This window comes from Lithobates pipiens, unplaced genomic scaffold, assembly GCF_037356315.1.
Source record: "Lithobates pipiens isolate NorthernLeopardFrog02 unplaced genomic scaffold, aLitPip1_a1.2 Scaffold_41, whole genome shotgun sequence".
NCBI lineage: Eukaryota > Metazoa > Chordata > Amphibia > Anura > Ranidae > Lithobates > Lithobates pipiens.
The window spans coordinates 6,125,376-6,153,173 of NW_027507861.1; the positions used below are offsets into that span (position 1 = coordinate 6,125,376).

A 27,798-nucleotide genomic window follows, 5' to 3' on the forward strand; every position below is an offset into this window, starting at 1 on the left:
CAAGGTGAAGAATAACCCTCGATTCTAGTTCTGGCGGCAACTCAAAAATGTATAATTTACCCTCACTTCCATTACTTTACGAGGGCATAGACAGCAATAAAGAATTGATAAGGGTTCTAACACCTTGCCACTCGAAATTTAAAGATTTTAAACAAATAATAATAATACAAATTTGGACTATTTGATGATTTAGCTGATTAATGAATCAATTCAGTTATATTTATACAAATACTTGTTTAATTCAAAAAAATGTATATATATATATATATATATAACACAATACTGTAAAAATATACCACATTATTGAACTTAAATTCATATTCTTTGAAATCCGTCTGTCTTGAGAATGCACTTGAGGGTCTTGAGGTTTTTAAGAAGTTCTATGCCAGATTTCAGAGTTCTTTCCACGCTTTATACTGCAAGAAGAAGGGTTTGTTTAAAGTAGATGTAAACTTAATCACTTTAAAGCTCATATAATCATATAATGTTTAATGTTTCCAAGGGATCTTTACTATTTTTAAAACAACATATTTCATTAAAACCTGGTGATCCTGCCATGAAAGTCCTTGTTCAGGAACTTTATGTTTTAAGGTAACAATGTTCTGTGCCCGTCTCCAAATTCTGTTCCTTTATGGTACACATTACCACAAAGGCTTCTGATGATGGGGATATGATACACAATGCTTTAGCACACTAAATGCCATTCAATTATAGTTTACCTCTACAATAATTCTGTGTTGCAGATATAAACCCCTTTATGCTTGGTGTCTTCTACACTCTTGTGTCAGCCGAGTCAACTACCACCAAACAATCATGGTCAAAGGGATACGTACAAGAGACAATCAGAATGGCACCTACTTTTGCTTTGACGTGACAAAAAGGTTTTTTTTTTTTTCCAGATTTTATAGGTTGGATCTGGGGCAGCCCTATGGAACCAGTGTTTTTTGGATCACATGCATCCCATTTGCACCTTCCCTAGGCCCTTGATGGGTGAAAAATTTAAACTGAATGAGGCCCTGGCTGTTCCCCATTTTATAAAGACTTACTGTAATTTCCTTATGTGTTATAAGTGTTGTAGTTATTAATATAATGTTAATTACCAAATGGCTAAATATTTATATTTTGCAAATAGACGCTGTTCTGTTAGTAATAAGGGACTTTGGAATGTACATCCTAAAAACCCCCATATACTCACCCGCAGTCCTTCACATCTCATTGCTGCTCCCCATGGGAACATACCCATCATTTCTAGGTATGAATAAACTCCTCTGTGACACTCCTTGGGTCTAACAGCCAATTGCTAAGACTATATATTGTCTGTCACTTGACAGAGACTAGTAGTGTCACTGCTAACCCAGGTCGCCAACATAGCATGGAGCTGCTGGAGGGCGCAGGTAATGTTAGTATAAATTAGTTAAAATAGAAGTATGGGAAATATTTTTTTGTTAATCATACTTACCTAGGTGGATGCAGCATTGGCCCAATGCTGCAACTGTCCCCCACTGGATCTAAGACTGAGAACCAAACTAACAACCGCCGCTGAGCTGAGGGCTGGTGACTATCGGCTATCTGCTCTGCCCCCCAGAGCTCTGGGCTGTGGAGGGGGTGGGAATGGCTGACTCAGGCTCTCAGTGGCTCACTGAGAGTCTGAGCCAGGTGCCAGTCCAGGCAGGCAGGCAGATGCAGACCGTAAGGTTGCAATCCTTCCAGAGCCTGGACCGACTGACCTCAGGAACTTACTGCACTCCTGAGATCCACAGGAAAAGTGCAGCCAAATTAGCTTTGACTGTACTTCTTTAAAGTTTGCCCTTTGCATAGACACTGCAACCTTGTCCTACATGGGCAAGGTGACAGTGGGGTTGATTTACTAAGACCGGAGAGTGATAAATCTGGTACAGCTCTGAATAGAAACCTTCCAGCTCCAGTTTTCTTTGTCAAAGCCTAATTGAAAAAGCTGAAGTGTGAAGCTGTTTGGCTACCATGCACAGCTGCACCAGATTTTGCACTCTCCGGTTTTATTAACTAAACCTCAGTGGGGATACTGTAATGTGCCCCCTTAAAGATTTCACTTCATTTGTCCAGCAGTTGTAATTAGGTTTTATATGCGTGGCATAGAAATGAGTTTAGGAACTACAATTAGGATACTTTTGAAGGACGCTTTAGGGCCAGTATTGGGGTTGAGCCATCAAGTTTGGAGGAAATATTTTGATCTGGTAAGAAATTGTCAGATTGATTTTCTAACTCTATCCAATGCCAAGGAAAAAAAAAAAAATAATAAAAATAAATAAAAAGAAGGGTTGGCTTGGCAAACACTGTATGCCTTATCCTCGATTCATGGCATAAAACATGACTTTTGAAGCTGAGATTTTTGTACCAAGACTGGGACAGCAGAGAACCATGAAATTGGTTGTTTTTGGCAAAGACCTATACTGATAAAAATCAGAACAGAAAATGGGGACTGAGCTTACCTGGTTGATATATGAACTTGAATCCTGTCCTATTAAGACTTTTATCAGTCACGAAAACAATCCGCATGGAGTTTCCAGTAGATATAATGGGATCTGGTAGCATCTGTCCACACAATTTTCGGGGGAAACTTCCACCGTAGACCCAAATCCGGTCAGAGTCACACAAGTACATGTAGCCTTCCAAGTCAAAATTTGTGGGCGTGAGTTTAATCTGGAATGAAACAGATGTACATTTCATATGTTAGGTATCTTGTTGTATGATGAGATGGAAGAAAAGACATTGGAGTGCTCAGAAAAAAAAAAAAAAACAAACATTTTTATATATATATATATATATATATATATATATATATATATATATATATATATATATATATATATATATATATATATATACACACACACACATATACATATACATACACACACCCCCCCCCCCACACACACACACCCCCCAGTTAGACTTACCGGTAACTGTATTTATACGAGTCTTTCAGGACAGCACCTGGAGAGAGCGCAGCTCCACCCACTTTCCCCAGGAAACACTACAGATCACTTTATGAACAACTGAGGCCATGGTGGAAGTGTCCGGTCTTTAGAGTACCTCCAGCCATGCTGAAATTAAATAAGCAGAACATAGCAATAACACCACATTTTTCAAATACAATCTAGGGTGGGTCATCGGTGCTGTCCTGAAAGACTCGTAGAAATACCGTTACGTCTAACTAGGGTTTTCTCCCTTCGTCTTTCAGGACAGCACCTGGAGATGATAGGAGAGTACTTACTCTAGGGTGGGACCACCGCCTGCAGAACCTTTCTGACAAAACGATTAATCTGAAGCTGAAAGCAGGTCCAACCTGTAGTGGCAGGTGAAGGTGGAGAAGCTTGTCCACGTAGCTGCTTTACAGATCCGACTCAGAGAGGCTCCTGCTCTTTTCGCCCAGGATGTTGCTACTGCCCGAGTGGAATGGGCGACTGCCCCTGGGGGGGGGGGGCTCTACTCCAGATGCTCTATAGGCTTCCCTAATGGCCATTTGTAGCCACCTAGCTATAGCATTTTTTGGACGCACTATAGCCCTTCTGTGGTCCTGAGAATACGACGAAGAGAGAGTTTGACTTCCTGATCTTACTTGTGATCCCTAGATAGTGTAATAGACACCTTATTACATCTAGGCTATGAAAAGACCTCTCCTTAGCATTTGAAGGTGAAGGACAAAAAAGGTAGGTAGAACTATTTTCTGCGTCCTAAGGAAGGCTGTTGAGACTTTTGGCAGGAAACCCAGGTCAGTTTTAAGAACCACCCGGTCCGGAAATATGGAACAGAAAGGCTCCACTATTGATAAGGCTTGTAAATCGCTTACTCTTCTAGCAGATGTAATAGCCACTAAAAGAATTAACTTAAGGGACCAAAACCTGATAGTCGCTTCCTCTGGGGGTTAAAAAGGTTCTCTGGTCAATGCCTGTAGAACCAGTGACAAGTCCCATTTTGGAAAAAACTTAAAATGGTATAGGCCTAGCTCTGGCCAATGCCTTAAAAAAATAATAAAAAAAAAAAAAAAAAACCTAATAAGCAGTTCTTGAGATAACTGCCTCTCAAGAAAAAAAACGATAAAGCAGCCACCTGTGCCTTCAGGGTACTGGCTGCCAACCCTAGTTCCATGCCCTCATGGAGAAATTCTAGAACCAAAAGCATCTCCTTGGGGGGGAAATTCCTTTGATAGGCACCAGGAGTTAAAACGTTTCCACGTTTTAAAATAAATTGACCTAGTAGTATCTTTTCTACTCCCTAAGAGTTGTGACGAGCTTATCAGATAACTCCTTTATTAAGATTTGCTCCTCAGTAACCACTTAGTTAGGTTGAGTTGCATATTCGGATGCTGAAGAGGTCCCTGGGTTAGGAGATCTCTCCGAAGCGGAAGAACCCAGTGGGGTCCCACCGCCATCCTCTGTATGGTTGCAAACCATGTCCTTTTGGGCCAAAAGGGAGCCACTAGAATCAGACTTGTGGATTCCCCTTGCAATTTCTTCAGAACCAAAAGGGATCATCTGAAAAAGGGGGGGGGGGGGGGAAGCGTAGCACAAGTGGAAGTGGAAGTTGCACAAACCTCGGGGTTCAGACTCCATTCTGACTCCCAAATTTTTTCCCTGCTCAGAAAATCCGCTACTAAATTCAGGTCTCCTTTTAGGTGTACTGCTGATATGGACCTCAGGTTGCTTTCTGCCCATCACAGAATATGACTGGCCAGGGATAGCAGCACCCTGCTTCTTGTGCCCCCCTGTCTTGTTATATAGGATACAGCTGTGGCGTTGGATAAGACCTGGATATGGAGACCTTGAACTAGTTCTTTGAAGGCCCATAGTCCCAGCAGGATGGCCCTTAGTTCCCTCCAATTGGAGGATCTCCTGGCCTCTTTGACTGTCCAGCTCCCCTGGGCCATCTGTCCTTCCAGGTGGGCACCCCACCCCCAGGAGCTTGCATCTGTAGTCAACCTCCGGTCTATCGGAAAACATCAAAGTAGACCCTTGTCTAGACTTGAGTGACTCCTCCACCACCAGAGCTTTCTCTGAACCTGAGGGGGTATCCTGAATGGTTTCTCCAGGGACTCCCCGTAGGACCAATTCGTCAATATTGCCTGTTGGAGATCCCTTGCATGGAGGCGTGCCCATTGCACTGCAGGGATGGATGCTGTGAGGAGGCCCAAAACTGACATGGCTGTCCTGATAGAAATAGGCAGGTTTGTCTGGGTCCTCTTCATGGCACTCTGAACCTTTTCCATTTTCTCTACTGGGAGAAAAATTTCCTGTCTGGGGTCAATGGTGTATACCAGGAACTTTATCGACTGAGATGCAATCATGCTTGATTTCTCCCTGTTTATCAGCCAACCGAGACCCTCTAAGTGTCTTACTGTCCTTCCCAGGTCCCTCTCCCATAGATGTTTTGTATTGGCAAAAATTAAAAGGTTGTCCAAGTATGGAACGATCGATATACCTTCTACTCTGAGGGGGGCTAGGGCCTCTGCTACGATCTTTGTAAATATCCTCGGAGATGAGGATAGACCGAATGAGAGAGCTCTGAACTGGAGATGTAGCACCGAGCCTCCTGTCCTGACCGCAAACCTCAGATATTTCTGTGATGCTATGGCCATAGGCACATGGAGATATGCATCTCTTAAGTCTATGGATGCCATAAAAAACTGTTTGGCATCAGAAGACTCTTCACTGAGAAAATTGTATCCATCTTGAATCTCTTGTATCTGATCGATTTGTTTAAAATCTTCAGATTCAGAATCAATCTGAATTTGCCCGATGGTTTCTTTACAAGGAAGATGTGCGAGTAACAGCCCAGCCCTACCTCCTCAGGGAGAACGTACATGATCTCTATTTTGCAAGAACTGATGCAGCAAAGGGTGATCATGGCTACTGATTTTTCTGGGTCTCGAGGAGCCCGGGTTACATAAAACCGTGCGGGGGGGGGGGGGGGAATTGAGCCTGTAACCCTCTTTTATTGTCTTGAGGATGAACAGACTGTTTGTCACTGACTTCCACTGTGGAAAAAAGGCCTGCAACCTTGCTCCCACAGTTGGAAGATCGTCACTGGCTCTTTGGGTTTGGGGTGGGGGGGGGGGCGGAACAACACTCCCGACTTGCCCCTTCCTTTCTGCGGCTTCCAGGGCCTTCTATATCCTGTCTCTTTGGTTTCCAAGGTTTTTCAAAAAGCACAAAAATTTAGTGCTCTGGGGGTTCACTTTCTTTTTAACAGGAAAGCCCTTCTTGTCGGCCGTTCTGTCCAGTATGGCTTCAAGGTCAGGGCCGAACACCAAATCTCCCTCGAATGGAAGACCGCATAATTTGGTCTTTGAGGCAGTATCCCCTGTCCATGTTTTCACCCATAAGGCCCTACGGGCTGAGATCATCAGGGCTGAGGACCTGGCTGACATCTTAATTGATTCTGCCGAGGCATCTGCCATATACCCTACTGCTTTTAAGAGGACAGGCAAGGTATCGAGCAGGTCCTTTCTAGGCGCTCCTGCCTCGATATGGTCTTTTAACTGTTCCAACCAGTGCTCCAGATTTCTGGCTACTACTGTTGAAGCCATCGCTGGTTTTAGGTTTGCCAACGTTGAGTCCCAAGCCTTCCTTAGGAGAGAATCAGCCCTTTGAGGACATGGGTATCCTAAAGGATTCCATGGACAAAACACAAGATCCGTATTCCTTGACACGCGAGAAAAGGCCGCGTCAAGCTTAGGTTTCTTGTTCCATACCTGAGAGCTATCCTCTTCAAAGGGAAACCTGCGTTTGAGGGACCTGGAAAAGAAAGGGGCCCTCTCTGGGTCTCTCCATTCCTTTTTGATAGATTCGGATAGAAACGTATGCACCGGGAACACACTGTTTCACCTCGCCCAAACCCTGAAACATTTTGTCCTGCAGTGACAGTTGGGCTTTATCCTCTGATATTCAGAGCAGTGTGGATACTTTTAAAGCAGGTCATCCACCTCCTCTAGGGATAATTTATACCGGGATGATGAAGCAGAAGCCTCCTTTACCTCCTCCGCCTCCTCCTCAGAAGCAGAGGACCTACTATGTTCCTCATCCTCCAAGTCACTGCCCCCCCCCCCCCCCCTGGATGCAGATGCTGGGGAGTGAGAACGGGGCGCTCAGCTACTACCTGCAGCTGGGCGTCTGCCTAAATAAGACCGGAAAGATTCAAAAGTATCTGATAATTCTTTCCTAAAAGAACTTAGCAGCTCTCCTTGCTGAGACGCAGGAGTAGTGGAAGCTGCTTCTTCCTTGACCAAGTCGCTTATGCAGGACCTGCATAACACCTTGGTCCAAGAATCTCCAAGTACATTTTTACATGGACACCTCCTCTTGCTAGGAGGGGAGAAATGTTTGGTCTTTTTTCACCTTCTGAAACACACCAAAGAACAAACCCCAAACCTCAGTTACAATACACACATGAAGAAAGAAAAAAAAAAAAAAAAAAAACACCACACACCACACATGCTGCCAAATAGAACAGATTTAAAATTTTCAAATTCTATTTGCTCTTCAGCCAGTGAATCCCCCCACAGACTCACTAAACAACTATTGAAAAAGCATTATTCCTAAATAGTAACAGCTGCAGGCTTCCCAGTGCAAGGAAGGGAGGAAATGACATGGCTCAAAAAGTAATGACAGACCACTGCCCCTGCTTACCTGAGCCTGGCTGACAATCGTGGCTCCTGCCACCGCCGATTGATCCTCTTCCATCGTCAGCGAGGATCAATGGCGTCTGGGTGCTTTTATCAGTTTGAATTCCACGCCAATCCCGGAAGTGATGTCAGCCAAATGAGACCGGCCACTCTCCCTGTGTTCCAGCGGCCGAAACCTGAAGCTGCGTCGAAAATCACACCCCCGGCCGGAATGACGTGCTCGTCATCCGGACCCGGAAGACATGAGCCTGATACGAACGACACGAGATATGAATCCCAGCCGCGTCTCAGACCTAGCTGCCGGTCTAGAAGAGGGGGGACCTCTACAGCCTGACCCCCCTGAGTATGAAGGAGAGCAGACACTGGAGCGACCCCCGCACGTGAAGGGAGGAAGCTGGGCCAAGTCTGTACAAAAAGAGAACAAACAACCGGTATGCCTCCAACTCTCCCCACCTGGAGAGAGCGCAGCACCCCTTGGTTCCCTACAGCGCTTCCACCATGGCCAGTGGAAACACTACAACTGAGGCCATGGTGGAAGTGTCCGGTCTTTAAAGTGATCTACAGTGTTTCCTGGGAAAGTGGGTGGAGCAGCGCTCTCTCCGGGTGCGGTCCTGAAAGATGAAGGGAGAAACCCCACCCCCCACCCACAGAGCTTTCTTTTGGTAGTGTTTAATCACCACTGGGTTTTTTATTGTTTGCTAAACAAACAGAAAAAAACCTAAAATTTAGAAAAATAAAAAAAATTCTTTGAGTTTGTTTATACAATTTTGCAAACACGCAATTTTTCTCCTTCACGAATGGGCACAGACGAGGCTGTACTGATAGGCTGCATTTATTGGCACTGAAGGACACTGAGGAGGCACCGGATTATCAGTGCCCCGATTATCGTGGCCGATGTCCCTAGAACATAAGCTGGTTATCGGCTTTCTTCTCTGGCTTAAACGGGTTGTGTTTACATTCTGTGATTAGCTGTCATTGGCAGACAGCTGATCACATGGTAATGGGCTGCTGTGATTGGTCCTTTACCTCAATCTGATCAGCTGAGTCCAAAGGACTCAGATTCCAGAGCACACGGCCCGCACGCCATGGGGGGTGTTCCATGGACACCCTCCTGGCAAGCTATGCCCATGCTGTAGCCATCTTTTGGGCATAGTGCTGTCAAAAAATTTTTTTTTCTCTTTCAGCAGCTCCGGAAATGCCCCCTACTTATTCTGTTGCAGATGGCAAAATCAGCTATTTCATTGTGACATCCCTTTGTGCTAAATGACTCCCTTAAGAGATAGATCGATCTATCTTATTTTATAACATACTTTTAATATATTGCATATCCTTACCCTAGAGGTGGCGATGATGTTCCATTCACAGTAGGCATTATCAGGGTAATTGTCCGGGAAGTTGGGTGAAGTGATAACTCCCTCTGAATCGGTCAGCACACCACCACAATCTGAAAGATACAAAACATCTCATTATAACCGCTGTACATGTATTTGGCTCTATATTCAACTGCCATGCGCAAAGTTATAGGCTGCTTTCACACTGGGGCGGTATTCAGGCGTTACAGCGCTAAAAATAGCGCCTGAAAAAAAACGGCCCCTTTAACTCCAGTGTGAAAGCCGGAGGGCTTTCACACTGGAGCAATGCGCTGGCAGGACGGTGAAAAAAGTCCTGCTAGCCGCATCTTTGGAGCGGTGAATTCACCGCTCCTACCCATTGAAATCAATGGGACACCGCGGCAATACCGCCGGCAAAGCGCCGCTGCAGCGGCGCTTTGCGGGCAGGTTTAACCCTTTTTCGGCCACTAGCGGGGGTTAAAACCACCCCGCTAGCGCCCGCAGACCGCCGCTTTACCGCTGACGCTGCTCCCGCCCCAGTGTGAAAGCAACCTTATAGACTTGGTATAGATTTACCAGCAGGCTTTTATCAAAACATTATACCTGCACTATAGTAAAAGCCTATAAACCAAGGATGCTTGCGGATAGCAGACACCCTAAAGTAGCATATCACATCTTTGTAGTTAAGCCCTCCTAGTACTGTCAGAACTCCTTAACCACTTACATTTTGCTGGTCAAAGACCAGACCACGTTTTGCGATTCGGCACTGTCGCTTTAACTGACAATTGCACGGTCGTGCGACGTGGCTCCCCAAACAAAGTTGACGTCCTTTTTTTTCCCCCACAAATAGAGCTCTCTTTTGGTGGTATTTGATCACCCCTGCGGTTTTTATTTTTTGCTCTATAAACAAAAATAGAGCGACAATTTTGGAAAAAAAAAAAAAAAAAAAAACACATTTACTTTGTTATAATAAATATCCCCCAAAAATATATAAAATCGCAATAAGCGATTTGTTTGTGCAAAAGTTATAGCGTTTACGAAATAGGGACAGTTTTAATGGGGTTTTTTTTTTTGTTTTTTTAACACACACAAGTAATGGCAGCGATCAGCGATTTTTATTGTGACTGACATTGTGGCGGACACATCGGACATTTTTGGGACCATTGTCGTTTACACAGGAATCACTGCTATATAAATGCAGTGATTCCTGTGTAAATTACACTGGCAGTGAAGGGGTTAACCAGTGGGTGGCAGTGTAGGGGTTAAGTGTTCCTAGGGGTGTATTACCAACTGTGGGGGGGGGGGGGTTGGGCTTTCATTTAGTGAACACTGATCTCTGCTCCAATCACAGAGCAGAGATCAGCATCACTAGTTGCTAGGCAGAATGGAGAAATGCTGTTTACACGGCATTTCCTCCATTCAGCCGTCCCGTGAGACGATCGCGGGTATGCCCGCAGCGTTCGAGTCAGCGGGACCCGCGACCGGACTCATGGGGGTCCCGCCTGGCACGCGACAGCACCGCCGACGCACTCGCGATGGCAGGGCAGCATTGAAGATTGGACGTACCTGTACGCCAATATGCCTGCCCGTGCCATTCTACCGACGTACATCGGTGTGCGCCGGTCGGGAACCGGTTAAAGTACCTTTGCAAGCAGTGACTTTCCAATTGTCAAAAAATATAAACCAACGGGTTATAATCCTCTCTTGCTCCATTCAAAATTAAAGATAAACAAGAGGATTTCCCTACAGTTCTACTTTAAAGTGATTGTAAAGTCACTTTTTTTTTTTTAAGTGTTGTTTTTTTAAACAAACATGTCATACTTACCTCCTCTGGGCAGTTGGTTTTGCACAGAGCAACCTGGATCCTCCTTTTCTCGAGCTGCAGCTCCATGTGTCAATGCAGACACAGAGCTTCTGCCCCACCCCCTCTCTCCCCTGATTGGCTAAATTACTTTGACAGCCGCAGGAGAATACATCAAGGAAAAAAAAAAAGCCTTTACAACATCTTTAAGGCTGGGTTCATACTGGAGATCACAGCGGCTCACAGCAGGAGTGCGGGCGTCTCCATTCACCGTTTCGGGTCTGATTTCAGCCAGAATTCTGGGCTCAATTGGGACCTGAAATGGATCAAAAGACACACAGGGCTCCTGTGCAATTCGTACAGAAGCCGATGCGGAGATGTGTGAACCGGCTCTATAGAGAGCTGGCCACAATCTTCCGCTATGCAAATTGGATGCAGGAAACCCCCCATCCAATTTGGAACATTGTGACCCCAGTCTAGGGAGTAAAGAGTATCTAGTAATGTTGTGTCCTTGTAACTTCCTCTTTGCAGAACTGATATCTCAAACAATGCTATGTACTGTCCTGACTTCCACTGTGAACTGCAAAAAACCCTTTCCCTATGAACTAAAGATAAGACAGGGGGGGTGGTGTTCTGTAGGCCTAGCACAGCTCATGCCCTGGGATGTACAGAAAGAGTGTTGTCACCAGGGCCGGACTGGGGAAAAAAAAAATAATTATATATTTATATATATATATTCATTCCAGTTAAAAGTGGTAAGTGGGGGCGTGTCCAAGATGGCGCTGGGAGCAGACGTGTTTTAACTGAGCTCCCGTCCCCGGCTGCTTATCCTTCCATCACCCTGGTGTAGAAGACTCCCGGCAGTGCGTTCCGTTAGCGGAGTACCTCAGGGGGCTTTGGGCGATGCCCGGTGGCCGACGGAATAGCCAGAAAAAGTCCGCTACGACTCCTGCCTCTGCCCGCTTGGCTCCTTGGCCTCCCGCGCACGCGGTTAACCACATGGAGGTGCAGACGGATCCTCCCCCGGCCGGGGCTATCCATGCCGGCTCGGAAGCGTTTGAGGCCCTGATGATGGCTATCTCTACCTGCCAAGCTACCCTAACCGCAAAAATTGACCATGTTCAGACCGAAACGGCCCTGATCAGGAGGGACATGGACAAGTTTCGTGACCGAGTGACGGAGGTCGAGCGCCGCGTGTCCGGAGTGGAGGATGCTCAGGGGACCCACACTGCCGACATCCAGGCTCTGAAGGTCAGGGTTCGGCATCTCGAGGCAAGAGCCGAAGATGCCGAGAACCGCAACCGACGCAACAATCTGCGGGTGATTGGTCTCCCTGAGGGAGCCGAAGGCCAGGACCCGGTGTCATTTCTGGAGGAGCTCCTTCCGTCCCTGCTCCCTAAGGCCAAGTTCTCCCCGCACTTCTCTATCGAGCGGGCCCATAGGATGCCGGGCGACCAGAGGCCCTCAGGGTTCCCCACCCCGTACTCTCATCTTCAAATTGCTGCATTACCGGGACCGTGACACAGTTCTCCGGGCGGCGCAGCTGCAGGGGGAACTTAAATTTGAAAATGCGAAGCTCCTCATATTCCCGGATTACTCGGTCGAAACTCAGCGACAACGGAAATCCTTCGACCATGTTGGAAGCTTGCTGCGACAGCGGGGGGTGAAGTATAGTATGCTTTTCCTGGCCAGGCTGCGGGTTCAGGATGGCGAGCGGACATTACATCGCCCCGGGAAGCTGCGGACTGGGTTGAGACTATCCTGGTATGTGCTCTTTATTCCCCCCCGTTTATTTGATTGACCTGGCCGAGTGTGTTTTCCCCTCTCTTCTGAGACAGCATTCCCCCCCCCCCTCCCCCTGCACTTCGTTGGTCGGACAGTGTACGCTTTTGTACAGACCGGGACTTTCCCTTGGCTGCCCTCTCATCCCGTGTACAGCCGGACGGCCCTGCTGCATGGATTTTCTCCCCCCTCCCTTACATGGGATGAGACAGGACCTCTTTGAGGGGGATTTAGATACGTGACATCATTTGGGGATGCTGTCTCCTACTACTCCATGGCTGGGGAACTTTTTCGTTTGGAGGGGAATGGAACGTGGATTTTGAATGGAGTTTCCTTTTTACTTGGACCTGAAGTTTGTGCCCCCGGGGCTCCGGGAGATCTGCACCTCATATCCTTGCTGGACTGCAGTGGTTCTGTTTTTTTTTTTCCTTCGCAACACTTGTAGCAGGAGGCAAGGCTCCTCTTGCACACAGCCTCCATGGGTGGATATTTATCCATCGTAATTTTGGGAAGGAAAGCCCTCCTACTGAATTGGGGGATGGGCGGGGTTATGTTGGTCTGCCGTTGCAGGCCCTCTGTTTTTGTTTTTTGTTACCATTATTATTTCTATGTTTGGTGATTTGGTTATGCTTGACATTATCACTGCTGAGTCATATTGTCTTAACGAAGTGTATGGTTTGGTCCTTTGCCTGCCCTTCCGGGTCTGGGTGCTTGGATGGGGAGGTGGGTACCCCACTCTCCCGTCCCATACTATTTCTCATCCTTATTGATGGCTTCTCTTAAGGTCCTCTCCTGGAACACGAGAGGTTTAAATTCTCCTGTTAAACGCTCCTTGGTTTTCCAGTTTATTAAATCTTACCACCCGCACATCTGCGTGTTCCAGGAGACTCACCTAGTGGGCAAAAAGACGTTCAGCCTTAAGAAACCCTGGGTGGGTCACCACTATCATGCGACCCACTCTACATTTTCCAGGGGGGTTAGTGTGTTGGTGGTGAAGTCCCTCCCGTTCAAGTTACTCGATCTGGCCCTTGACCCAGGGGGTAGGTATATTGTGATGCATGCTTTAATTTATAATCAACCCTGGGTGATTGCGGGCCTATATCTCCCACCTCCGGGCCTCCCTGCAGGTACTGAACCAGGTTAATGCCAAAATAGCGGAGTTCTCTACTGACCGAGTTTTGCTGTTGGGCGATTTTAACCTTGTCCCTGATGCAGGCCTGGATCGGCTTCTCCCTACGGGAGTGAGCCGCCAGGGCCTGGCAGAATGGGCAGAGACTTATGGACTGGTTGACGTCTGGAGATGGCAACATCCCCGGGCCAGAGCCTATACATGTCACTCTGCCTCACATAGAACGTTTTCCCGAATTGACCTGATTTATGCGGGTGCCCCTGTTCTTCCCAAAGTCCGGGATATCATGATTCTTCCCCGCGGTATCTCAGACCATGCCCCACTTCTCATTGACCTGGACCTATCCCTAGCTCCTTCGGACAGACTATGGCGCCTCTCCAGGTATTGGATCACGGACGAGGGGGTTGAGCCGAGGTTTGGGGAAGCGTTGGTCACGTATTGGAGAACGCTGACTCGGCCTCCGCTTCCTCTGTGTGGGATGCTTTTAAAGCATACTCGAGAGGACAATACCAAGCTATCATAGCGGGGGTTAGGAGGGAGCGTAGGGCAGAGCTTACGAGGTTGGAGGCAGAGGCGGCCAGGGGGGGAGGCGCTCTATGTTCGGAACCCGGAACCGCACCATCATGATAGCTTGCAGTCGGTGTTGAGGGATATACTCCTTCTGCGGACGCAGAAACGACTGCTCTACCAAACCCAGAGGATATTTGAACAAGGGGAGCGGACTGGACGCCTCCTAGCCTGGCTCTCTAGGGAACAGTCGGTGGGAGGGAATATCAGTCAGATTAGAGCGGCTGATGGCTCACTTTTGACCCTCCCAGTAGACATTAACCGGGAATTTGTCTCCTACTACCGGCAACTCTATAGCTCCCGTGCGGCCTATGACCTGCTGGAGCTGGAGGAATACCTCCAGGGGATTGACATCCCGACTCTCACTCCCACGTACACTAAGGCCCTGGATGCCCCTATATCAACTGAGGAAATACTTGGAGCGCTGAAGTCCATGCAGGCGGGTAAGACGCCGGGGCCGGACGGCCTCCCGGTAGAATTCTATAAATTATACGCGTAACAACTAGCCCCGAGATTCCAGGCCCTCCTGACTAGAGCCAGACTTGACGGTGCCCTCCCGGATTCTATGCATGAGGCGATCATTGTGGTCATCCATAAGCCAGGAAAGGACCCTACCCTGTGCCCCTCATACCGTCCTATTTCCCTCCTAAATGTGGACGCTAAAATCCTATCTAAAGTGCTGGCCATGAGGATCAACTCTGTTATCACAGCCTTGGTGCACTCGGATCAAACGGGGTTTATGCCGGGTAGGGGCACAGACATAAACATCCGACGGCTCCACACCCACATTGCGCTGGCTTCGTCTGGAGGGTCGGGCGTGGTGGCCTCACTCGACGCCGAGAAGGCTTTCGACTCGGTCGAGTGGGGCTTCCTTTGGGAGGTCCTGTCTAGGTTCGGATTCGGTCCTGAGATTTGTGCTTGGCTCCGGATGCTCCACCAACAGCCCGAGGCTCGTGTCCGGACAAATGGGGTCCTGTCGGAGGTGTTCCGGCTGGGGAGGGGCACGCGACAGGGTTGCCCGTTCTCCCCAGCTTTGTTCGCCTTGGCTCTGGAGCCCCTCGCTATCCTTCTCAGAGCAGATGACTCGATTAAGGGAATACGGGTGGGGGTGGTGGAGGACAAGATCTCCATGTACGCCGATGACTCCCTACTGTATCTGGCAGATGCTGGGGACTCACTTCGGGCGGCCCTGGAGATCTTTGACAGGTTTGGCAGATACTCAGGCATCCGCATAAACTGGAATAAATCAGTTTTGTTTCCGCTGGGTCGACCTCTTCCCCGGGTGGACACGGGCACTCCACTGGAGTGGGTGGAGGAGTTCACCTATTTGGGTGTGCGGGTCGGGGCAGATCTGTCGGGCTATGTAGATAGGAATGTGCGTCCACTGCTCACCCAGCTCCAGCAGAAGTGTGTCGCCTGGAGGAATCCCCCCCTCACACCTCTGGGTAGAGGTAATCTTCTGAAAATTATCTATTTACCCAAATTTTTGTATTATTTTAGGCAGACTCCTGCTCCCATTCCTCGATCCTTTTTTCGCAAGCTTGATGGTGTGGTGTTGGCCTTTATCTGGGCGGGGAAGCCCCCTAGGGTGGCAAAGAAGGTCCTCTATCTCCCGCTGTCGAGAGGTGGTCTGGCTCTTCCTAATTTCCTAGCGTATTATTGGGCGGCGGTCCTGGTCACGGTTCAGTGGTGGTTCTCACAGCCCCGTCAGAACCCGGCGGTTACCCTGGAGGCCGCCCATCTTGGTTCTTATGCAGCACTGTCCAACCTTCCTTATAGGGGGGGGGGGGGGGGGAGGGGCCGGCCCTGGTGTGACTGGACCCATGGCGACTGTGCTCCGGGTATGGAAGGCTTCCAGGGCGGCTGTTTTGAAGCAGGGCTGCGTCTCTCCTCACACTCCTCTCTGGGCTAACCCCTCATTGCCCCATCTGCTCACGGTCCCTGACCCAGCGGCTTGGGCTAAGAGGGGGGATCGTAAAGCTCCGACAGGTGATGCCGCGGGGAGAGATAGCTACGTTCCGGGAATTGTGTCGGGCCTACCACCTGCCGGGGACGTTCGTTTTTAGATACTGGCAGCTCCATCATGCCCTTAGAGCTCAGTTCCCTTCCCGCCCTGTGCTGGAGACTGACCCCATTGAAAGCCTGCTGATCTCGGAGGGCCTGGAGAAGCCCCTCTCCTCCCTGTACCTCCACCTGACGGTTGCCCATGACATCACGACTTGTAGGTCCAGACTCAAATGGCAGGGGGAATATTCCCTCTCTGGATGTGGAGGAGTGGGAGGAATGCCTGCTCACCTATATCCCCTCTATGATTGCGGCCAGGGACCGTTTTATACAACTAAAATGTATTCATAGGGCCTATTATACCCCTCAGAGGATTGCGAACATTTACCCGGGTCTCAGCTCCAACTGCACTAGATGCGACTCGGAGGTGGGAACGTTTTTTCATATGGTCTGGTCATGCCCGCGGTTGCGCCGGTTCTGGAGTGAGGTGGCGGATACTCTTGGAGAGGTCTGTGGGATGCCGATACCGCTGGATCCCATGACATTTTTGCTTAGTCGTCTAGATGACATAGAGGGTGACCGTTACGTCAAGCTATGCCTGACATACGCGTTATTTTACGCCAGGAGAGAGATACTACTCAGATGGAAGCAGACGGATCCGCCGTCTGCAGCGATGTGGCGGAAATCGATCAATAATGTCCTTCCATTGTACCGTATTACATATGAAAGTAGAAACTGTCCGAAAAAAATATGACAAAATCTGGTCAAACTGGATTGACGCATGCGGCTGACCCTGCTTAGGTGGGGTGGGTCTCGTGTGGATCCGCTCCCTCCCTGATGCCTGGTTTACCCTGTGCCGGAGGTGGACTCCGTCTCCCCCCCCCCCCTCCTCCCTCATGGTGGCTATTGGGCTGTGGGATTGGGTTTGACCCCTGGGTGCCGTCCTTTTTATATCGGTAGCCCCCCCCCCCCCGGGGTAGGTAGTACTTATGCCCTATTAGATGCAACCAGGAGAACCTATCATCCCTTATTGGGAGTAGAGGGCTGTTAGGATTCAATGTTATTGGATGTTGGGATTTATGACTTGATATCCTCTTGAGTACCTAGGATGTGCTATTTATGTGCCTTACGATTTTGTTTTGCATAACTGCTGTATTGATATTGTCTTGTTTTTTCCCTTTTTATCACCTTGTTGAAAAACCAAAATAAAAACCTTTCTGTTAAAAAAAAAAAAAAAAAAAAAAAAGTGGTAAGTGGACAATCATCAAGGGGGACCCCAGGAACTCAGAATGTGGGGGACCACCTACCACAGAAAGAATACACCAAGGTAAGGGGGGGGTGGGTGCCCACCAAATGCAGCTTTACTCTGCCCGTGAATGCGGCCCCTCCTGTGCCCCATATCCCAGTCTGCAGTCCCTGTCTGTGGGAAGGTGTGTTGATGCTCGGTACGGTACCTTGCATGCCAGCAGGATATCCATGGATGAGCAGCAGCAGGCAGGGTCTGTTCTCGTTTTGGATGGGGAACGGTACTCCTTCCAGAGGATCTATCTGCTGTGAGATGGAGTGGTCCCTGGCCACCTGCACCTTCAGCCGTCCCCATTTTCCGGCCCCAGTCAGCCTGTCCTCTGGTCCTGGGGAAGTGGAGAGGACTGGGTGGGAGCTGGAGAGAAGGGGGAGCAGAGAGTACTGGCGGGGTTGGAGAACACATGGGTGGGGAGCAGAGAGCGCTGGGGTGGCCAAAAAGAACAGTGGTGGAGAACATGGTAGGCTGAGAGCACTGAGGGGGCTAAGAGTGTGGGGTGGCGAAGAACACCGGGGGGGGGGGGGGGGGGGGCAGAAAAACAAGGGTGGAGAGCACAGGGGCTGAAGAGTACTGGGGAGATACAAAGAGTAGGAGGGGGAGCTCAAGAGCACCAGTGGGGGCCAGAAACAACAACAGGGGGAAAAGCATGGGGGACTGGAGAGCATTACGGGTGATTGAGAGCACATGGGTGGGGGCAAAATGCAGGGGGGGAGCCTAAAAGAACAGGAGTGGAGAGTGATGGGTGGAGCTTGAGAGCACCAGGGGGCCAGAAAGAACAGGGGTGGGGAGAATGGAGGGCTGGAGAGCACTGGGGTGGAGCAGAGCACTGGGGAGGGGTGAAGAGCACAGGGGAGAGTGGATAGCACAGGGATGGTGGCTAGAGAAGGATGGGGACAACAGAAAGAACAGGGGTGGAGAAAACGGGGGGGGGGGGGGGGAACAGTAAGAGAAGTTGGATAGGAGGATCAGCAGGGGGGGCTGCATAGAGGAAATAAGCTTTCTACATTCCTCCATGCAGCCACTGAATGCTTAATTCTCCTCTCCATAGAAAGCTAATCTCCTCTATATGCAGCCCCCTGCTGATCCTCCTATCCAGGCACACAGGGCGGGCTGTATGGGCTTCATGTCACCCTCCTGATTACAGAGCGCTGGCTGGCTCTGTGTGTCAGCAGCCGCCCTGCAACACGCCCCCCCCCCCCCAGACAGGCTCATGTGATAGTAGAGAGAATCAACGCTTCGCCTATCACATAAGCCGGTCGGGGGGGGGGGGGGGGGGAGCCATGTTGCAGAGCGGCCGCTGAACTGTGATCCATAGGAGAGAGCACAAATGCAGCTGCAACTGAAAGCGCCCCCAGGGCAGGTGGCCTACTGGCAAATCTCCCGATATCCAGGTAGGCCAGTCCGGCCCTGGTTGTCACCCTAGGTTGTTGGCAGGATCACTAGGTGGAAACAAGTTAAAAAACAGGCCTGGAAAAAAATAAATAAATAAAAAAAATGCAGCCACCATATCTACTGCAAAACTACAATTTGTTGTTTTTCTTATTGTGCTAAAGATTGTTTTCCATTTGACAGAATAGGTAAGGTAAAGCCCTTTGTCAGCTTTTTATTGCCGTTTGCGTCCCAAGATTCTCCCTTCTATTTGTCATGGTGGCCACTGTCACTGGGACAGAAAGGGATAGGAAATCCAAAATGTTAAAGTAGTCACCACAACAATCTTATTTTAGAGAGACCTCCTCTAATTTTCTGTTGTGCCTCCAGAACAGAGAATGAAAAACAATGTCCCAGTACATGGGCAGCAAAAAATAACCCTATAGGTGTTTTAACCATTCACTGCTCTATCCAAAAATGTTTTGGCCTCACATACACTTTAACCACTTGCTTACTGGGCACTTAAACCCCCCTCAGTCCCAGACCAATTTTCAGCTTTCAGCGCTGATGCACTTTGAATGACAATTGCGCGGTCATACAACACTGTACCCAAATGAAATTTTTATCATTTTTTTCCCACAAATAGAGCTTTCTTTTGGTGGTATTTAGTTACAGCTCGGAGTTTTATTTTTTGCTAAACAAACAAAGATGCAAAAAAAAAAAAAAAAAAAAAAATCATGTTTTAATAGTTTGTTATAAAATTTTGCAAACGGGTCATTTTTCTCCTTCATTGAAGTGCGCTGATTAGGCGGCACTGATAGGCTGCATTGGTGGGCACTGATGGGCTGCACTGGTGGGCACTGATGGGCTGCACTGGTGGGCACTGATGGGCTGCACTGGTGGGCACTGATGGGCTGCACTGGTGGTGGGCACTGATAGGCATAGTTAAGGCGGCACTAATAGGCACAGATAAGGCGGCACCGATGGGCACAGATAAGGCGGCACCGATGGGCACAGATGGGCACAGATAAGATGGCACGGATGGGTGGCACGGATAAGTGGCACGGATGGGCACTGATAGGTACCACAGATAGATGGGACTGATGGGCACTGATAGGTGGCTCTGATAGGTGGCTCTGATAGGTGGCACTGCTGGGCACTGATGGGCGGCACTGGGGTGCAGCACCTTTGAGGCAGATTGGGTGGCACTGTGGGTGGCACTGTGGGTACTATGGGCACTGACGGGGGGCACTGACGGGGGGCACTTACTTTTTCTTTTATTTTACTTCAGGATGGCACTGCGGGAGGCAGGTGGGCACAGGCAGGTGGCAGGTGGTCCCTTGTATTGATGGCCGTGATCGGGACTGATGTCCCGATCACGGCCGCCGGTGATCGGCTTTTTTTTTCTCTCCTCGCGCTGTCAGCGCGAGGAGGAATAATAGCCGATTACCGGCTCCGTTCTATCACATGATCAGCTGTCATTGGCTGACAGCTGATCACGTGATAAGGGGTCGGGATCGACCCCTTACACGGATCGGTGATCAGGCGAGTCTCACGGACTCGCCGATCACAGAGCGCGCCGCGCGCGCCCCTCAGGGGGCGCGCAGGCCGCTCGTAACCAGGACGACGTCAATAGACGTAGTCCTGAAAATGTAGGTCCGCGCTAATGCCGTCATTTGGCAATAGCGCGGATCTGAAGTGGTTAAAAAAGCCAAAGTGTTACGTTTCAGTTTTAGGTGCAGAATAATGAGTTGACATAGGAAACATTGCCGAGCCTAATATTTCCTTACCAAATCAGAAAAAAAAAAAAATATATATATAATATAAATGTCCTTACTATTGTATATGACCGGAGCGGTTCTTCTAATTGTCGGTGTTGTTCTGGAGGTAGTTTTAGGGGTGGTTCTTGTAGTTGTGATTGGAGGAGCAACAACAGAATCTGTAGAATAATCTGTTGACGAAAAGCAAAAAAGACGCATTTCAGAAACAAATCAGACATTTCTGCCTATCTAGAGTTTTAGACAGCTCTGTCATACAGCACAGCCCCGTCTGGAAGGGACAGGGGCCTGATCTTACTCTGGACTGTAAAGAGACAAGTAGAAGCCTGATGAATTAATCTCTCTATCACTCTGCTCTTTCCTCCCATCAGCATGCTCCCTGCACTGCAACACACCAGACTGTCGCCTTGTGCTGCTTTTTCCTGTTTGACCTTTGCTGTTCAGGGAATTACCAAGTCCAGTTCAGGTACTCACACTACTTGTATAAAAAAATAAAAAAAAAAATAAATAAAAAAAAAAGAGCTTTCTTTGCTGGTGGACTGAACTCCGCCTTGGCTGATTCTCCGCCTTGGCTGCATGTATATATTGATCATTTTAGATCAATGATGTAATGAGCTTCCCTACCCCTAGGTGTATGTCAGCTGCAGAGTAGAATATCCTACCCACAGCCCATTGGCCCAGCACTGTCACATGACTGGCGAATTGATGTCACCACTCCCCAGGTTGCCAACAGACAATCTCTGTGCTGACTGCAAAACAGCAAGGAGCTGTGGGGGGATTGCAGGTAGGGGAAATATAAGGTGGGTCAATAGATGCCCTCTCCAAAGACACGTTTAACCATTCCTGCATGGGCAAGGCGATGGTGTCTCTTTAAAGTGGAACTTCACTCTCTCAATCAACATTGACTAATTTTAATCCTTATATTGCTGGCATTAGTAAATAAATATACTTTCCTATCACATGTACTTGTTTTCAACCTTCTTTCAAATTTCTTCAGCTACTTCCTGCTTTCCATGCCTAGGCAAACAATGTCATAATATAAAAGATTATGATATGAGCGCACAGGCTCATGGTGCAAATAATGTTGGTTTATTTAATAGAAAGAAGTAAAAGTATCAGTTTTATAAGTGTAGATGTCTAAAGTCCTCCTGTATGGAGCCCTGAACAGAGTCACATCCGAGCACCAAAGTAGATGGGTTGTCCACAGGATGAATGCCTCCACAATCGCTGGCTACCAAGCAGCTGCGAGCAAGCTCCTGACCAGCAGGCATCTGGAGACAGTGACAAGGCTGCAGAAGCCTCCACCATGTAATCCACTGGGAGTTTCTGGTTTAACAGACTGACAGGGGACGCTATGCGGTTGCGAGGACTTAATGTCATACATCCCGGGAGTCTTAAGGAGGGAAGGAGGGGTTTTCTCAGATAAGCACACTCTCCTACCAGCCTGGGCTAAGGGCACGTGTATTCCAGGAAGTAACTGCTACATGAATCATCTGCCCTTACTCAAGATGGCCACAGCCAGAAATGCTAGGGGATGTTTTTCTAAATGATCAAAAATAAACCATGGAGACATAGATGGGCGAATTTGCTTTGAATATTAATAAAATAAAGTTTTTTGATTTGTGGTGCTCAGATACAGTGTAGTTCCACTTTAAGCAGATGTGACCCTCAGTGGGCATAATGTGCCCCCTTGAGGATCCATTCAACACAATGTGGCCCACTACTTTATTTGAATCTTACACACAAGGCCTAGAGATAGGACTGGGGACTACATTTAGCCTATTTTTAGAGTATGTTTTGGACCAGTATTTGGGGTAAGTCTTCACATTTGGAATAAATAGTTTGATGTGGTAAATCAATTTTAGCAAGGCAAGAAATGGCAAAGCTCCAGATAAAAGTAAAAAGAATTTGAATCTCTCTTCTAATCTATCCAAAAGGGAAAAAAAAAAAAAAAAAGTACAATCCTATATGCACAATCCCATACCCACAGGATTTTTTGTTTTTGGAAAAATTATTTGCGAGAAAATAACTTGTGATGACTAAACTTACCTGGCTGATATATGAGCCTGAATCCTTTCCCAGCGACCATGTTATCAGAGGTAAAGATGATCTTCACAGTGTTCTGTGAAGCTGTAATAGGTGGTGGCAGCACCTGTCCACACAATTCTTGCGGGGAATTCCCAGCAAAGATCTGAAGCTTGTCAAGACAGAGGTACCTGTAGCTTTCTATGTCAAAATCTGTAAAAGTGATCTTAATCTGGAATGAAAAAGGATGCAGATTTCATATGTTAAAGCCTGGTACACACTACTAGTGGGTTGAGTAAAAAAAAAAAATAAAAAAAAAAAAATCTGCCAGCTCCGGTTAGAGCTTCTGTACTAAGTATGCGAAGTTAGTGCAGCAATCTCCCCTGCTAAGCTGTTGTGTAATGACAGGGGGGCAGCCCCTCCTGCCAGAACACTCTCGATCACCGCTCTCCACCATTGGCTGAGAGCGCTGATAGAGAGTCGGTCGGCTGCTGGTTTTCCACCATGCTTGCTGGCTTCTGTTGGACAGGGTGGCATACACACGAGCCAAATGTAGCAGGTTTTTAAATTTTGCCGATGTCTCCCGACATTCGGCCTGTATGTACGGGGCTTAACAGACTGTCAAAAAAGTCACATAAAAAGTTGTTGTTACTACACAAGTACAAAAAAAAAAAAAACCCACAACTTCAAAAAAAAGTCTAAGTTGCCTGAGCAGCCCATCAAGCAACAAAATAAAAAAGAATTTCCCCTTTGGCATAATTTTGCAGATGACAAAATCCACAATTTCACTGCAACATTACTTTCAACGATAGATAATCTTTTATAATATATCAAAAATATTTGTATATTTTACATACAGTAATGTACATCCTTACCTTAGAGGTGGTGGTGATAATCCAGGAACAGTTGGAGGAATCTGGGTAATTGTTCGGGAAGTTGGGTGAAGTGATATCTCCCTGTGGAGCTGTCAGCACACCACCACAACCTGGAACAAATACAAAACATCTCCTTATAACAGCTGTATACGTATTTGGCTTTGTAATCGATTGAAATTCAGCACATAATCTGTTACATATGGCCAATAAAAGAGGCTCTCTACTTATCTTTCTGGTGGCCTGTCTGTTGTAATATCACTTATTTGCACTCCAGTTGTGCAAATATTCCACACTTTCAGGTGTTTGAAATACCTGCCTTGATTACAGGACGAACAAGACACTGGGAGGAACTATTGTGAGCAGAGAGGCGATCTATCAACAATCTGGCTGCTAGAGAAATAGGACTAATTTTAAAGGTACTGAACAGATAATTCCATTTAAATTGCTCTCCAATTTTGTTTATCCAACCACCTAATGCGATTTACTTTGCAAAGCTGAAAATTTCAGATCATAGTCTAAAGAATCTGTCACTTTGCCTATTCCTTATTGCTAGGGAAAAGCATGTGAATGCCTCTGAAAATGTAGGGCTCAGGTCTGAGCAACCAAATACCAAGCCTGTGAGAAGGAAGAAAGATTTAACCCTGTGTAAGCTGACATTTGCTTTTTTAGAAAAAAAAAAAAAAAAAAAAAAAAAAAAAAAACTTAGGCATCTCATCATAATTTTTTGCACAATACCTGGGGTCATGGCAGGGGGTATGCTGTTTGACGACATATTTTGGGCTAAAAGGTGTCCCTTGCATCTCAGAAAGTTGGGAGGTATAGTATGGTCTGTCTACCCAACTAGCTAAAAGTCAATCAACCATGTAAAGCCCCATACACACGATCGGACTTTGTACAAACTTTCCCGTGGACTTTTGTACAAAGGGCGTGGTCCACAAGTTTGTATTGCATACACACAATCGGACTTTTTGACAACAAACACGAACGTAGTGACGTCACAACATACTGACGCCACTTCAAAAGAGGACGTTCAATGACTCCAGCGCCACCTTTGGTCAACTTCTGTATTGTAGTCTGATCTTTTGCATAGGTTCTGAGCATGCGTGTTTGTACCTTGTACAAAAGTCCGATGCTTTTGCATACACACGATCAGACTTTGCTCCATCAGACTTTTGTTGCCAGAAAGTTTGTCCGTTCGCACAGCCAACAAAAGTCCGATGAAAACAGAAAAAGTTTGTCCGATGGAGCGTACACACAGTCGGATGTTGCTCCAAAACAGCTCATTTGCATGTTTGTTGTCAAAGAGTCCGACCGTGTGTACGGGCCTTTAGGCTGTCTGTCGATTGTAGAAGACTTACGTTTCTGTAATAACCAGTGAAAATACATGTGCTTGGATCCTCTGAGAGTACATCTTTAGGTAAATGGAAAAGTGAGACAGGCCAGACACGAATGGGCAAAGTTAGGTTTTAACTTATCCAATTTTTTTAAATACGTTGTAGTTAAAGTTTTTTTAAACTAATTTTTCCTAAATGTTAAAAGTCAATGGGTGGTGCCAAGAGCTTAGTTTTTTGAGATCATTCAGAATTGTCTTGTCAAGTCTGTGGTCAGATTTTTGGCTATTCCTCTCTGCAGTTCACCTGGAAAATTATACCAACATTTGGCAACATACTTTGGTCATATAAGCATTGTTCTCCCTCTGAATACAGATGTTTATGACATATAGGGGTTGATTTACCAAAACTCAAAAGTGCAAAATGTAGTGCAGCTCTGCATAGTAACCATTCAATTTTTTTTTTTTTTTGTCAAAGCTTAGTTGAACACGCTGAATTTAGAAGCTGATTGGCTAACATGAACAGCTGCACCTGTTTTAACAAATCAGTGCCATAGTTTCATAACTGGAGTGGACATAAACCATTTACCAATCAAGTCTGACAGCTAATGTTTAGTCTTAACTTTAGCCATTCACTCAGATTTACCTTGTGTGCTCGTTATATCTCTCTTCTTCCTTTGCTTTAAGTTCTGTTAAAACAAAAATACAATTCCATTAACAAGGCAGATATATAAAATTGGTAACATATGTAATCTTAAAGAGGAAGTAAACCCTGATGGGTTTACTTCCTCTTTTTTTCCCTGCAAAGGTAAAGCATAATGGACTACTATGCATCGCATAGTAGCTCATTATGTGTCACTTACCTGACACAGGAGCCAGCGAAGTCGCCGCTGATCCCTGTAGTCCGCCGCGTCCATCTTGCTGGTGGCGTCTCGCAGCTCCGACCAATGACAGCGGCGAAGCCGCGATGACGTCACTTTCGCGCATGCGCACGGGAGTCGACAAATTTGGCAAATCCATTCTTGGACTTGCCGCATTTAGTGCGCATGCGCGCCGCTGTCTACGGCGCATGCGCCGTAGACAGCGGTGCCCATTTTCGGGCAAATATCTCCTAAACCATATAGGTTTAGGAGATATTACTTGGACCTACAGGCAAGCCTTAATCTAGGCTTACCTGTAGGTCAAAGTTGTTTGGAAGGGTTTACTTCCATTTTAATTATCTTTTAAATGTTCATATACATTTCTCCAATGTGACCTTTATCTGCATTACTGTATAAGCTTATTTTCTGTTCATGTTGGCATGACCAAGAAAATTTCCCATCCATTATGGTGCATTTTACCTGCCCAATGTGATGGGCATTTTGAATAGATCCTTAAAACGCTGATGGGTTTGGGTGGTTCCAGCAGGATAACAGAATAAATAAATTATTCCTGACTAGTTAGTAGAGATCACAAACAGGGAGCTCTGCAGAAACCCAAAGAAAATGCTGAAGAGTTTAAGCTATTTAGTCTTTGACCAATATCCTTTTACTTGTTAAATGCCATGGCATCCTGTGAATGCTTCCTTCACCTTTTGACCAAACATTCATTTTGAAATATTTAGCCAAAACAAGAAAATAAAACATTGTGAAGGGCACATCATTACATCACATAAATTATAAATAATATAAGAAATTAACAGAAGACTAGATCCCAACTTGCCTATTCAGCGTGACCCTGTTGGTCAAAAAACACTTCCAAGACAATTACAAATCAGGGTATAGATACCTTGAATTAAGGAAATACATCATTATGCCTCAACGTTAATTGTCAGGGAACAGACGTCAGATGTTATAGGTCCTACCCCCTGAACACTCACAACGGTGTTTTGGGTAGTCAGTTCTAAAACTCATCTTTTTAATTACTGACAAGTGTTACACAGAATGCATTATTGATTACTATGGGAAAGTAATTAAATAAACCCAACTAACAGAAATCATGCAAGTTAGACGTGTATGGAATAAAAGAGATGGGTTGGCAACCTTGCCTGTGGCCACTCCATTGCATTAGCTCAGGCATCCCCTTGTCACACTAGTTATTCTGTTACTAATAACAGTTTGCCAGTGGCAGAATTACAAGTGACACAAATTAACTTTTTTTATCCTTCTCTCCTTGTCTGAGTACTCATTTCTGCTGCATTTTAGGCACTAGGCAGTAATACAAATAGCTTCTAGTAGAGAAAATGGAAGTTACATTTCAGTCATTGTGTTACTCACTAGCAAGTCAAAGCAATAGCTGCCTCTGCTGTAGGCTACACAAGAAGCGCATAGTAGCAACAAGTGTTAGTAGAAATCCCGTACATCTGCAGTATTGTGTGGCCATGTGCAGTGATTGTCACATCATAGGCAGCCATTAATTCTATTTGTTAAAGGTCAACTTGTCTGTAAATGAGTTACTACTGTAGACTTTAGTTATATACTTCTAAAAATGGCATATTTACATTAGGCATTATTGTTACTGTCCATAAAAAAAAAAAAAGTGTCATCCTATAATTTAAAGATCTGAATGAGTTTTATACTCACTTGAGAAGGTAAGGCCAAGCACACGCAGCACATAGCCACAACAAGCAGTAGGGACTTCATCATCTCTCAGGTGAAGTCTGAATCTGTAGCAGCTCCTTTAGCAATGTGTTTGTATGACCTGACACCTTGCATTGACTCTAGCACCTGCTGCCTATATATACCCCTAACAGGTCCTTCTTGACACACCCCTTATTATAATGATAATATAATAGCTGTGTGAAGTTGGCACCCCATGTTTGTAAAACCTGAATAAAAATATACCATTCGTTTGTGCTGGTTTGTGC

At 46.7% G+C, this 27,798-nt stretch overlaps 2 protein-coding genes and 1 pseudogene across 2 annotated transcripts in view; 1 reads left to right on the top strand and 2 right to left on the bottom strand.

The window, feature by feature from the left end:
- LOC143956800 (uncharacterized) overlaps positions 1-27,798 on the top strand; it is a 499,331-nt pseudogene that overhangs the window by 223,042 nt on the left and 248,491 nt on the right.
- The window catches only part of LOC143956799 (uncharacterized), a 388,207-nt gene that overhangs the window by 61,036 nt on the left and 299,373 nt on the right, over positions 1-27,798 (bottom strand). The gene's annotated exons all lie outside the window — the stretch shown is intronic.
- On the bottom strand, positions 187-27,629 carry LOC143956817 (CUB domain-containing protein 2-like). The gene is made up of 8 exons (XM_077466992.1): positions 27,515-27,629; positions 25,600-25,642; positions 23,624-23,733; positions 22,773-22,980; positions 20,783-20,896; positions 8,995-9,104; positions 2,469-2,679; positions 187-416 (listed from the first exon to the last, which is right to left on the bottom strand). Exons 1-8 carry the CDS (start codon positions 27,575-27,577, stop codon positions 412-414), a joined length of 864 nt encoding a protein of 287 aa, XP_077323118.1. The 5' UTR covers positions 27,578-27,629; the 3' UTR covers positions 187-411.